At 33.1% G+C, this 13771-nt stretch overlaps 1 protein-coding gene across 1 annotated transcript; it reads left to right on the forward strand.

The window, feature by feature from the left end:
• Positions 1-2862: 2862 nt before the first annotated feature.
• On the forward strand, positions 2863-13305 carry LOC137925818 (odorant receptor 85b-like). Its single transcript, XM_068769276.1, has 12 exons — positions 2863-2925; positions 3666-3772; positions 6042-6190; positions 6655-6807; positions 7668-7847; positions 9133-9285; positions 9386-9503; positions 10580-10676; positions 11385-11486; positions 12004-12092; positions 12828-12894; positions 13246-13305. Exons 1-12 carry the CDS (start codon positions 2863-2865, stop codon positions 13303-13305), a joined length of 1338 nt encoding a protein of 445 aa, XP_068625377.1.
• Positions 13306-13771: the final 466 nt, after the last annotated feature.

Below are 13771 nucleotides of genomic sequence, written 5' to 3' on the forward strand. Positions count from 1 at the left end.
CGGCTAATTTCGGCTTCGTAGAGCACTATCTCTGTCCCACACTACCTATGTGACGTTTTGTCAGTCGTATTTCGTGCGACTGAGATAACACTCTACAAAGCCGATTGTCTCTTTCCTAAGGTCGATGTGCAATATTTATCGCCGGGTACTGTAGGTATATTACAGGGGACGCCAATTTCCGATAATATTATAAATCTCTTAAAAACGTTTCTATTTTATTACGTGTCAAAAATAATTACCAAATGATTATTTCAGTAAGCTTGTCTGGTACCCCAATAGGAAGTTCTTGTAGTTTATACTCTGTTTTTTTTTTTTCAGGACTGTGTTGTGGTCAATTTTATTTTTTTTAGTTACGGCGTAAATAGTAATTGTCGCCGCCATACATCTTACACTGTATAACACACTACACTAAGACTACTGTCATAAATAGTGTAATCAATCTGCTTCGCATTTCAGTTTTAGGTTCAAATAAAAAATCAATTTGGCGACAAAGGCACGTTGATGTATACCGAGAAATCGAGACCCAACACATCTAAACACATGTAACTGAACCTAAACCTAACTGAATATAATTCGGTCCTTCTCGAATAAAATTTGGTCTTCATCCTTTTTCCCCTCTTGACATAATCTCTCATCTTAAAAAAAGTCAAAATCGCATAGCGATTACACATTGTCAGGGTGACAAAAGAGGTTTAATATTACACTAACCACGCTTCCGAAAAATCGCGTATTTCACAACAGTAATACGCCGATCTTAATTAAATTTTAAGAAATAGCGTCCATTCAATCCATACCTGGGCAACAGAGCACGAAGCATATTTGACGTTAAATTTCTCTGATTGAAAACGCATAAACCTATGCTACTCTTACTGACACTGCATTAAGTCTTTCGTTTTTTACTCGCGTTCGTTGCAATTACCTTTTTTTGAAGTAAAAATTCAAAATTAATCTGTTTTCTTCATTAGGTTTAGTATTTCTTATAAAAAGAGAAATAAGGTTGAAACAGTATTTCAATAATTGGTGTTTATAATGTAACCTTTTTAATGCTATCAATATCAACCTAAAACACTTTTTCCCCGTACTGATATATACAGGTACATTCGAAAATATCCTTCCGCCGAATTTTACATCGCCCACCAATTAACTAGTAGATAAACGCTGCACGTATTAATTTGGTCTTTGTTCATTTGGCTTCATTAATAAAAATTAAAAAAAAACATACGACCCACTAAACACAGGGCACGAATACACGAATCATCCTTTGATCATCTTTTAACCACCTGTTTAAATTAATCGTAAATAAAACGCAAATTATTGGGTACTCGATCCAATTATAATTTATTTTCTTTTTATACTTGTTTATTTAAATTTTAACCTATGCATTCATTATCAATATCATTTGTTTAATAAACAAAAGAAAACAAAATATAATCAAATATGCATTTGAAAAGACGATTCTCTAAACGTAGCAAATTATAAAGTTAAATATTTAAAATTGTACTGCTGTGATACTGACGTAATATAACCCGTAAATATTTAATAAAAATATGCAAGAACATAAAGAGTCGATTTAAAATTTAACATTTAAAAATGAATGTGGACTAGAAGTTATATCTTTATTACCAAACTAACAAAATTAGAGCTAAATGGGTTTAATCCTAATTTATAAATTTATTATTCAATGTATTTTTTCCTGCTTTCGTCCCAGGGTCCATAAAACCGATTTGAGCGGAGTCACTTTGGCTAAAGATGACCAACGGATTCTAAAAAAAAGCAAACGAATTCAACTATTATACATTAAGATACAATTCAAGTTAAAATTCAATCCCTTTATTTACTTCATAATCTCACATTTTAGGCCTACCGTCCACGGCGGCTTTTTGTTCTATGCTGTCGTGCGTTTATTATCATTTTCAAATTTCTGTCAGTATTATTTCATACAGGAACTTGTTATCTGGATAATAAAATGTTCTTGTTATACCGTTAAAAAGCTTAATACGAAAATCTATCTCTGGTAAAACATATGACATAGTGAAAAAATATGTTTTTATATGATAAAATATGACATGTAAAACCTGAAATACGGCAAAATTATTAATACTTATACACGTGTACGAAAGTTTGCATACATAGTATACAGATGTTATACAGTTGTAATGCACAAACAAAATCTTAGTCATAATTTACGTCTTTAAGTCATGACTACAGGAACGAATACTATCGTACAGGCGATGACATTGATTTCCTAACATTAACTTTATTTGTGAGTTAAAGATTGAGTTATAAACTATTTTGCATAATTAGGCTCGGAGAAGTACCACATCCAATATTTTTAGCCCTATAGAAAACGATTAAAGAATTATTGTGGTTTGAGAATGGCGTTACTAACAGCTGCCAATTCAACCTTAATATTTTAACGGCCGCTTGCTAACGAGTCCGAACCAATGCCCAAATAATCGTCTTGTTGACAGACGACGAACTTTGATTTAAGTTACTTTTCTCTTTCTCTGCTTCTCCACAGCTGCCTGTTGCTTATTCGCAAATCGAATTATCGATAATTTCTCGTAATCTAATGTGATAAAAAATAATTTACATAAAATTCTAGGTGTATTAAAAATTAATTAAATTCAACATTACGTCGGAATTTATAAATAAACTACTTAAATTGATTTGATTTTTATGTAAATAACTTGTTTAATACAAAGTTAATACCCCAAGAGTAACTCACCAAATATTTAAAAAATAAGATGCGTATTGTGAACCTAGCTTTATACCGTATATTTTAATTATAAGTTTGAAGCAATATAAAAACAGTGTTTTCTGTATAAGGCGGAACATAAGTAAAAGAGTTGTATTTAAAATATGTCTTTCTTCCGGAGGGTTTTTTCCAAAAAGAAAATTATTGAAACATATCATGGAAATCGAGTAGGTGCATCTTTTATCCTATATTGTAGAATTATATTAACATATGAAATTAATGGCGAGTTTATCTATATTTAAATGAAGCTAACGCAGAATAGATAAGCTGTGAGATTGTCGAAAAAAATAAAAGATTTAGCTGCTTTTAAAATGTTTATAATACTAAGGGTTCTGCCAAAACTATTTTATGAACACTGGAGACGAAGAGAGCAAAAACGTACGTTTGGAAATAACTTCATAAATTAACATTAAATGAAGTGAGATCGAAAAACAAACCTATTTAAAACAATATATCATCATTTTCGTACTTTATTATTCATATTACTATATAATGTATTTATATACATTACATTTGATAAATCTTAAATACTTATATTTTAACTGTACTACTATTAGTACAAAAAGTAATCTTGTCTTACGTTAAACATACGCTAAATATCACTTATTTCTCAACGAATCAACGATATTATCGCTATCTTCCGATGACGATACAGAAACGGGTTTCGAAATTGATTTAAAAATTCACTACCGCTTTAGATGATTATCATCCTCTAAAACAATCACAGTAAGCCTTTCTTGCAGACGTGCTTTATGTGCGTTATTCGCAGCATCATCAATGAAGACAAGCTCCGAAATTTTAGTTTTTAATTTCAGTGTTATGTAACCTTATTTTCCTTTTAGAAAGCATTGAAATTTCAAAGAATTTGATACATGTTTTGTATAAGACAGAGTTTTTGCATTTGCAGAATCTTAAATTTGATAAAAGCGAATATGACGCAACGTACAACATCGCAAAGGCGGCATTCCTGCTGGTTGGCGTGAGATTATTTCGGGAAGATTCGCCGTCGGCAAAGTAAGTAAACGAGGGAAGGTGGTCATGAGTCTCAGATCTGGTCGCATTCTATTAAATAGTTTTGGATTCATGATTAAAAACGTAAACTCCTCCGAACTGTATAACATACGATATGTGAATGCTCCAGACTTTCGAAAAAAAAATATATTTTGAAACAATTATGACATTGGTGCTTGTAATTTTATTTTAATACACTCATGTACGGAAGGAGCAAAGTTATTATACAAACCTATGTTTTTACGATTACATAAATATAATTTTTTTATGTAATTGGACATAAATAAAAGGGGTGACATGTTTCCACCTAAAACATCATTAAATAACAAATAAAGATAATAAAAGTAAAGTATATATATTATTTTTACTTAAAATCTAGTAAAATAAACTTTCGAGATTGATCGCTTCACAATGAGTAAAAAAGCACGTTTCAGTTACATTCGAACTCTTCTCAGATCAAGGCGCGTTTAGAAACCTCGTGGTTTTAAGTTGAAGCACGCCTTTATAGCGGAACTCAATCTTGTTTTTGTTTTTGTAAAATTAAACTCTTCGGGCATTCTTTTCATGACGTACAAAAGTGGTTCTTGATTCTTAGTAAATAGTAATAAGAATAAATCAATAAGTAAAAAGCTGGTGCATAAAATTCTAATGTAAGAGCTTTTAACTAATGTATATTTATAATTACGTCTTTCCTTTGAGTGTAAAAAGCTACATGACCGGTCTTTCCGATACGTTAAAAAAACTCTTACTCGTGCGAACTTACTCTCTAATAAATGGATATTTAGATGTAGTTTTTTAATTCACGTTTAAACGCAGATATATTTATAACTTACTCGTAACCAGATTACTCTTTTTACCTTTAAATAAAGTGAAATCTTACGGAACTAAAGTCGGCTCATGTATCATAGTGGTCGGCAACCCATCGGGAGTTCAATTGGTGACCATTCTACTTTCCACTTTACTTTTCCCCCCAGCGCTAAAGCTTTTCGAAGTGGCAATAATGTTAGTCAGGTAATAGACAACAACTTACCAAGTTCTCGTTCGGACCCCTTAAACTCCCTTGAGTCAAAATGCTAAGCAGGCATTATCGAATTCGTAGAGCATCTATTGAGTAAAAGCGCACGCAGAGACGCAAGGAAAACAAGGGGGCGGGCTAGTTAGCCAAGATTGACCCTGAAGTATGAAACAAGACTAGAGTACAAGGAGATGATCAACTTCCTTCGTCAAGCGACAGCTCAGGCTGGATACGCTTGACGAATGTAACAGGAAGTATACGGAAGGTACGACGGCATGCACAACGAGGAATTTTTCCTGAACTCTGTAACAGCCTATCGGGTACTCCGGAAAGTCCAGCTACATTGCCAGGATACATGTCTGGTCCAAATGTTCAGCGGCCACAGAGGATTCTCTGAGTACCTATATAGGTTTAAGCTTAAAGAATCCCTCGTATATCTCTTGGAGCTAGCAATTATTTTCGGCTATCCTGTATTTGGACGACTAAGCTCTGATTCAAAGGTCGAAATGGGGAAGAGGATTGAAAAAGGCAGTATCGCCTCCCTCATGAACGACAACGAATGTCGCCCTACATTCCTAAAATTCTCTAAAAAAGTAGTACAATATACAATAGAAAAGAATGATGCTCTAAAGTAAGTCAAAAAGTGACGAGGAAGATCCAAAGTTAATCATGAAAAAAGCAATGAAGATTTAGTAAATAAGAAAGGATAATAAAATACCTCTAATTGTATAAAAATAAAACTAGAAATAAATGACGACAAATGGTAAAATGTAAATAAAAACAAGAATACCCATTCAAAACAGTGATAATGTGGCAAACTGTGGTCTAGGAACGAAGATGAAGTAAGGAAGGTGATGCACGGTAGACGATTGAGTTGAGTGAAGAAAGAGAGAAAGAGAAAGAAAGAGATTGTGAAGGACAGAAAGAAATGGTAATATAAGAGTTTATGAGAATGAAAGGTGAAAGTGAAATAAAAGAATAAGATAAAAAATAGTTTAAAGTTCCTGCCCCACTCATGTCAGGTAGTAACGAAAAGTCCCCAAAAATGGAGGCATAAAAAAATCAATGAAACTGCAGTCCGGTTCCAGCTGAGGCTCAAAAGAGGTTTTATACTAGGCGCTGAGGCCTAGCCTCCTCGCTTCCACGTAATCTGTAAAAACCACTTAGGCAGTGGTATAAGCTAGGTCAACAATAATTTCATGATATAATGGTAGAATAGAAGTTGAGTAATCTTCCAGTAGCAAAACCATTTGTTAGGCTGCTGTGGAACGTGTTCTACTGGTTCGAGTGCGCCAACGTGCTGCTGGCCATGACACTGGAACTGATCAACATGATGCAAACTGCAGCCGATGGCTCCTTCATCGACCTGTTCACAATGATGCCCTGCGTCGGATATCTAATACTTGGTTAGTTGCTACTCAAAAATAACGATATTTATTTTCGCGTTTCACATTCATCCATTTAAAAAGAATATACAATCTTATCGCAAATGGACTGTATCTTACAATACACTAAAAGCCAAAATACTTTCATTTTACATCGCATCTGTTATTTATACATTGATTGTGAATCCTATTTATGCCATCAATTAGTAACGTATATAAATTTAAAATAATTATAAATAGTAAAATTTTTACAATAGGCTATGAAAACTTGATTCAAAAATAATCTTAATCTAGGAAGTTCAATCTGAATCTAGTTTCTATGAAATTGGGCTCTTCTGGCATTCTTCTCATGACGTACACAAGTGTTCACTGTAAATGATCTAATGTGGATAGTTATATGAATAAATGAATAGTGAATATGTCCACTAAACACTATTGTATGGAGTTTTGTTCGTTGCCTAAATTAATGGAATCGTTTATTACAGGCATAGTGAAGACTTACAAAATAGTGTACTACCGGCCCGTCTACGAAAACCTGATAGCTGAGTTACGAGACTTTTGGCCGCAAAACACCGTAACACCGGAGGAATACAACATAGTCCGCTCCGCACTGACGAAACTAAGTCGCCTTGTGAAGGGTTAAAGAATTAATAGAAACCGGATATTAGAATGCATATAATATATATCTATTATCAAAATCCTTGTCACACGGCTAAGTTAAGCCCCTTGAACAATTACTTCAGATGAGACTTCTCGGCATAGCATGAATTCACTGTGCGGGTGCCGATCCATAGCTTCGTTAGGAAAGTATACAGTATAAAATGACAAACTCAGAGCTTCATCATCATCATTTCTGCCATTGGAGGACCACAGCTAGTCTCTCTAATAGATTTCCAATAGGACCGGTAAAATGCGATGATCCGAAAACTTTAAAAAGGTCGTTTATCTACTTCATGGGTGGACGGCTACGTTTTCCTGTTCAAAATCTCAAAGCCCCAACGGCCACCAGTCCTGTGCGTCATATGGTCTGCCTACTGAAACTTCAAACTAACATTCTACTCTAAATATTGTCGATGACTTTCGTTCGCCTTCGAAAGGAGAGTAACAAGAAGTCCTAATTCGATTCTATAAAGAAATTTTGAACATAGTCATCTCTAAAGCTCGCTGAGCTAGTTACAAAAATTTTTCAATGATACTAACTTAACCGCATTAATGTTCCATACGGAATGCTATTACGGAAGGCTTGTATTTGTCAAAGTAACATATTTATTTACACTACCGCGAAAATAATATCATCAAGTTCCCTCAGTCGCGTGGTTCATATATTAAAGTCTTATTGCCCTTAGGTCATTGCTCTAAATCTGTCTACTATAAATAATTTTGTCGTTGGACGCACCTTGTGGGTTCAAAGGCAGCCGATAAAATGTTAAGGTTCAAGTTTCTGCAACAGTACTTTGTCAATATTTTAATTTTAATAATTTCCCTTATTCCTATTCAGGTTACTCTCTCTGTAACGTGACCTTGTGTGTCATGTTCGTATTGCCGCCGTTCGTCGTGATTGTGCAGCGCTCCATGGGACAAGATATCCCACTCAGCCTCACCTTCTCGTACTGGTTACCATTCGACCAATTCCAACATGGACCATTCGAAGTCCTAGCTGTTTTACAAACGTGGCAATGTAACTAATTTTGTATTCTACGTCTAAAAATATAGACGATAGAAATTAATCAAGTTTTTTAAATAACATTAAACTAAATTAATTGCTACTTTATAAACAAATTCAAAGTACCTTTATTCAAGTAGATATTAAAAGAAATTTTTGAATCATCAATTATTTTAACATCAAGTCATGGTTGTCAGTCTGTGAAGCACAAACTCCTGATCCGCACTAAAGAGCTGGCCAGAAACTCAACATCTGTTATTTTTAAATAAAATCAAACATATACATACACACTCATGCTATAATCACATTTATTAAATAATGTACTTGTAATTTTACATTTAAAAGTCAGAAAATAATTTAATCATATATACTTCTCCTGTTATAAAAAATATATTGGATTATAACATTTCAATTTGGCCCACTGAAAAAATCACTGAAGTCGGAAAAGTTGTACTCTGTTGACTTATTGGGAAGTTTCTTCAGAGCTTACAACTATCTGTAAATAAAAATTGTAATAGTAAAAATGTTCTCATCCGTAAACATTTTTTCTGGAACTTTTCGTAAGTAGTTGTTTTAATTTTACTGCCCTGTTCTTTTCTAAATTATCATCACATCATAACCAGTGTATCCCTTAGTTGTAATTCCTTAGTTATATTTTAAAATACGCGACATGGTTCTAGGTTGCTATCCTCATCTCCCGAGGTAATTTTTTTTGCTTTCAGATAGGATTTCTTCCGATTCTTTTCTTTACTGCGTTGATCGCTTTTTTCATACGAACACTACGTAGACGGCGTGTACCGCTCCTCATAGACATTTAACTAACACCAAGCATTTTGAACGACTTTAAAAATTGTATTGGTACCATACCTACTTTCCGTAATGCATTCATCGCGATTCGATTCTATTTTAATATAACTAAATATTTATCAACATATTGCCGCGAAAATAAAAAAATAACACAATGAACTATCATATATAAATGAAAGATTCCAAATTTAAAATAGTTATTTTTTGATTTTTTTTAATCATAACAGTATTAATGGCCAGTCTAAGTATAGGCAGCTATAATATAGGCCCTAAGCAGTACTATTGCTTATTCAGTTTAATATTAATATAATAATTTAAATTTAATAATCTTGATTTAGGATGAATGGTTATAACTTTTTTAGTTGTTAAAGGTTTTTGCACGGACTATACTTACTTATTGGCTGCTAGAAGTGCAGTTCTTTCATGATACTAAATAAAAAAGATCCATTACATTTCTTCTTCATTCTTATTTGTCTCCTTTATTTTATTTTAGGTTCTATAACGCTTTGCTTTATATTTGCATCAGACGTCCTGTTCTGTGTATTCCTTTGTCACATAACCATGCAGTTCGAATTGCTTGGCATCAGAATAAAGAAAATGTTCTTCGTGTCGACAGACGAACAACTCATAGATGCGTATCCTCTCGGTGTGTTTTTAAATATTTTTTTAAGTAATGATATTTATGTGTTATTCTTTAGCATTCGATAATGGTTATACTCTTTTAACAATATATTATATATCTTCAGGCGTATACAGTGCAGACTACATTAGAGACAACACTGAAAATAATAGTATCAATGGACGTGAAAGAATTTATCAAAAGAATATGGTTGAAATTATTTTAAAACATCGTGCCTTGATCAGGTAAAGTTAGATATTTAAATTTTGTTGCTTACCACTTTCGTGTTTCCTTAATTGATGTACCTCGTATTTTAATAAATTAATTATTAAGACTGTTTTATGACACGTGGATGAAATTGCTTCTTTATGACCTTCTTCAACCCTCATAACTTGCCCTTGTTGGTCGATTCCACAGTGATCTTCGGTTATTTATTTTATTATTCATTATTTACAGTGATCACTTGTGTAAGAATGCCATTACAGCCCAATATGATACACATGAATTAGATTGCAGTGGTAGAGAACTGGGACTTGCGATCACAGGTCGTGGGTTCGGTTCTAGGAATACAACTTTATTTTACATTGTGTTGTTGTTTAGTTTCTTCATGTTCCTTTTCCACGACTATAACTCCTTGCTAAGCATATTCTGCTTCATGCCTAAACATAAGATAGATTAAAATATTAAATTAATAAGTTAACGATCAATAACAATTCTGTTGAAAGTTCCTATGTTAAATAAACGAATTTTACCTTTTATCTTTAATATAAACCACACTTTATGCGTTAATTACATAGAATTGCTGCTGCTAATAAATTTCCAGAGGATGGCATTTGCGTCGTGAGTGTAAATTAACTGCAATCGCCAATTCGCCCGCAAAGCGTGACGATTATAATATATGTCCCATAGATATTTTGTAGGGAGGTCAATCTCTAGCAGTGGACGTCTATGGGCTGAAAACATGACGAAGATGATGTATTAGATTGAACTTCCCTATGATGGCAAAGTTACGTGGGGCCAACCATGCTCTGATCTGAGAAAAACCTGCCATAAACTCAGAAGGGTTTTTTGTGGTCAATTTTACAGTCCTTAATACAGTAGTAGAGGAATTTAACCTCTAGTTTTACTATCACTTAAACCTATAGTAGGATTTTAACAAGAGTTGTTAAATAAATTTCTTAAATTTATTTATTACATGACACTTTTAAGACGAAAGCGTTCCCGTATTTACAAAGTGGAGTTTTAGCTAATATTATTTTGGCATACTCCCTGTCGCTTTTGTTCGTTGTTATAAATGTGCAAAATATTTATTTATCATCAGACTATCTGGCGACGTGGAAAATCAATTTACTTTTTCACTACTTATAAACTTTATAAATAGTTCAGTTATTATCTGCTTCTGCGGATTTTGTTGTGTGGTGAGTACTAAAATATTTTTTTCTTATCCTGCTCCCCGAGTCAATTGCCTTAGAATATACAAAAATAATGACTAGATAAAAATAATCTATTTGTATATCACCTGCATTGTGCTCAAAGCGTTACAAACATTATTATTTTTCTCTTTTTAACCTCCGGTATTGCTGTTTACCCGTTGGTATTTACAGCTAAACTAATTAAGGTGTTATAGCGCTGAGGATACCCGCTTAAACCTTTTTACAGTAACTAAGTTCAATTCTTCGTGACCTTGAGAACTCTTCGAGCAATTTCTTGAGTCCGCCGCAATTTAATTAAACGTGGCGAGGCGCGTTAAGAACTTGAGAACCGGCTTGGCTACAGCCCGTAACCAAATCGTTCCTGGTTCGAAACTAAAGTTTACTGTGACCGGTTGAAAGCCTATCTTGGAAAACAATAGTTGTTCGTTGAACAACTTGACATTGGTCGGCAGACAACAATGATTTCCCGCATATTTAACGCGACTGAACTATAGATGTATATATTTATAAAGGTTGTTGATTACAGATCAAATTTGTCAATGCTTACTACCTTTTCGTGTAACCTTGTAATCTTATACATTTACCGATTTATTTAGTCTATTTAAAAGGTACAAATAATATCACTTAATAATAAAGATTGAAATCATAGAATAAACCCTTAAGTCTGGTTTTTATAAAAGTTCCAATTTATAGTTCGTTGAAAAATGGAATGAAATAAATTACAAATTGTTCTTGACAACGGCAACCCTTCAAATTTGGCTACTTTGCTGGTACGGGCAAAGGCTCATAGAATCTGTGAGTATTATATTTTTTTATTGATTTATTAAGAAAACAATTTTATTTATTTATCATTTAATTTGTAGCATTTAATTTTCACAACAAACTCTAGCAGGGTGATTGGTTATAAGCGTGAACACTTTAAAGGTAGTATAAACCACCGGGTATAAAATGATCACTTCGAAATATATTACATTAATTTAATTTTTTGTGTTGGCATGCGATAGGACAATCACTTCTGACCGAATAGTCTGTATGGACAAATAGTTAATTTTAATGTATAGTGATTTTAAAAATGCTTTTTGTTGCTATTATAATTATTTGTTATTTTTGAAATTATGTATATTTGGATAAGGTGTACCATTCATAATTGATAGCCAAAGAGCAATGCATTCACTTCGTGTAAGCTCTTACGCGTATAATCAATCATTTTGTATATTATTTGTCATAATGTTTATTGCAAAATGGCGTATTATCTAATCAACAATAGAATGTAAATATTAACTAATTTTATATAAAAACTTTTCTTTTTTAGAGCGAAGGAATATCTGACGCAGTTTACTTTAGCGGCTGGTACAACGTACCACAGAATATAAAAACTTCTTTAATAATTATACTCTACCGGTAAATATTCTTATGCTATAATAGACGGGTCATTTAAAATTGCGCTCTTTTCCAATTATGAGAAAAAGACCGAAGATTATATAATAGGCGGCAATAATTGTAATAAAAGATTAAGATCTGTTCGCAAATGCCTTGTTTTTAAAAATACCACCAGCAATTCTTTATTTTATATTAATAAAATTTTCGTTACATCTCATAAATCATTGTCATTTTCTGGATAAAAATAATGAAAAAAAGACTCAAAACTATTTATTTAATTTTAAAAATTAAATAAAAAAAGGTTTTTGGGCTTTTTTTCTATTTTCATTATGGGCATTGATTTTTGGTTCCGCGTTGTTTGTACAACATTCAATCATAGGTTAAGTAGATATGTTCCGAAAGAAGTCATATGATAAATAATAATAATCAACGTGCTTTGTGCACAAGAACGTCTTCTTATTTTTAACCGATAGACGCCTAGTACTGCAAGTAAGCAGCGACTTTCCGAGACATTACATATATCGCCGGTCCTTATAGTCCCCACTGGATCCACGACATCCCTGAGCCTGTGGGCCACCTTTCAACCCGCCTACTGCCACTACAGATGAAAAATTCTCCAAGCTGCGTTTGTGACCTTGGTTCTTCTACGGATCTGGTCATTTAACAATGAGATGAGTTGTGTATTTTCTGGCTTATTTCCGTCCGGTGAAAATAGTATTTTATTATTATGACGTTAAAGTTACTTTTTTATTACAGAGCGCAAAAGGTTGTTTGTGTTACTACGTATGGATTTTCCGTTATTTGCATGGCAAGCTACAGCACGGTACATTGAGTTCTTTTTAAATTATTAATGAGATAATATTAAGGTATTTAATAATGTATTTTTGCATCAATATCTGCTCAAGATACCTACCTAGTGCACATTTCAACATTTATGGGTGTGTTGGTTAGAAGGCATGGCTAGACCGGCGGACAATGATTCACTGCATTGTTAACGCGGATCGTAGTGAAATTGTCCGCATTCTTTCTTTATTTCATAACATCTGTGTTATGAATCGATAAATAAATAAATAGTCATCAGTGTTCGATTAGCCGTTTTGCTTGCTATAATGGCTTTTATTATTTAGTATCGTAAATAAATAAAATTGTTTTATTAACTATATTCAATTTGCAGATATTGAAGACATCATGGTCTTATCTAATGTTACTAGTTAATGTATTCAAGCAAGACTAGACTTTAATACTACTCTACTAGAATCAAAATCTCAGAGCAATATCATTAGATTATTCATCACCAAATGTCTAAAATCACACTAAAAATTATAAAATATTTACGGATGTAATATATTTAATTGGTAATTAAATTAATAAAAATATGCCATGATCTTTGTTATTTATTTCATACATATTTTTTTCCTTAATGAATTTTATTGCAGACCAGTCTTTTATTTCAGGATCTATTTCTTCCACTTTATATAAGCAAACAAGTATTAAGGCATCGATGACAGCTAAAGCCAGGGTCCCCTCGTGATGCTCCAGTTCGTGAGGGCCTAGGTTTAGCTTAATCACATCATGGAGCGTCCGCCGAAGCGATTTAAGAGCTCGATGGCTTCTAAATCCTGTGAAATTTTAGTATGTCGTGGCCCAAGGTGTAGTCCCACGGATCCCTCGAGCTTCGCTACCTTAAGTCCTAAGCTGGG

Source organism: Battus philenor, unplaced genomic scaffold (assembly GCF_028537555.1).
Source record: "Battus philenor isolate CCGP_79_NKW_IND1 unplaced genomic scaffold, ilBatPhil1.0.hap1 SCAF_28, whole genome shotgun sequence".
Lineage (NCBI taxonomy): Eukaryota > Metazoa > Arthropoda > Insecta > Lepidoptera > Papilionidae > Battus > Battus philenor.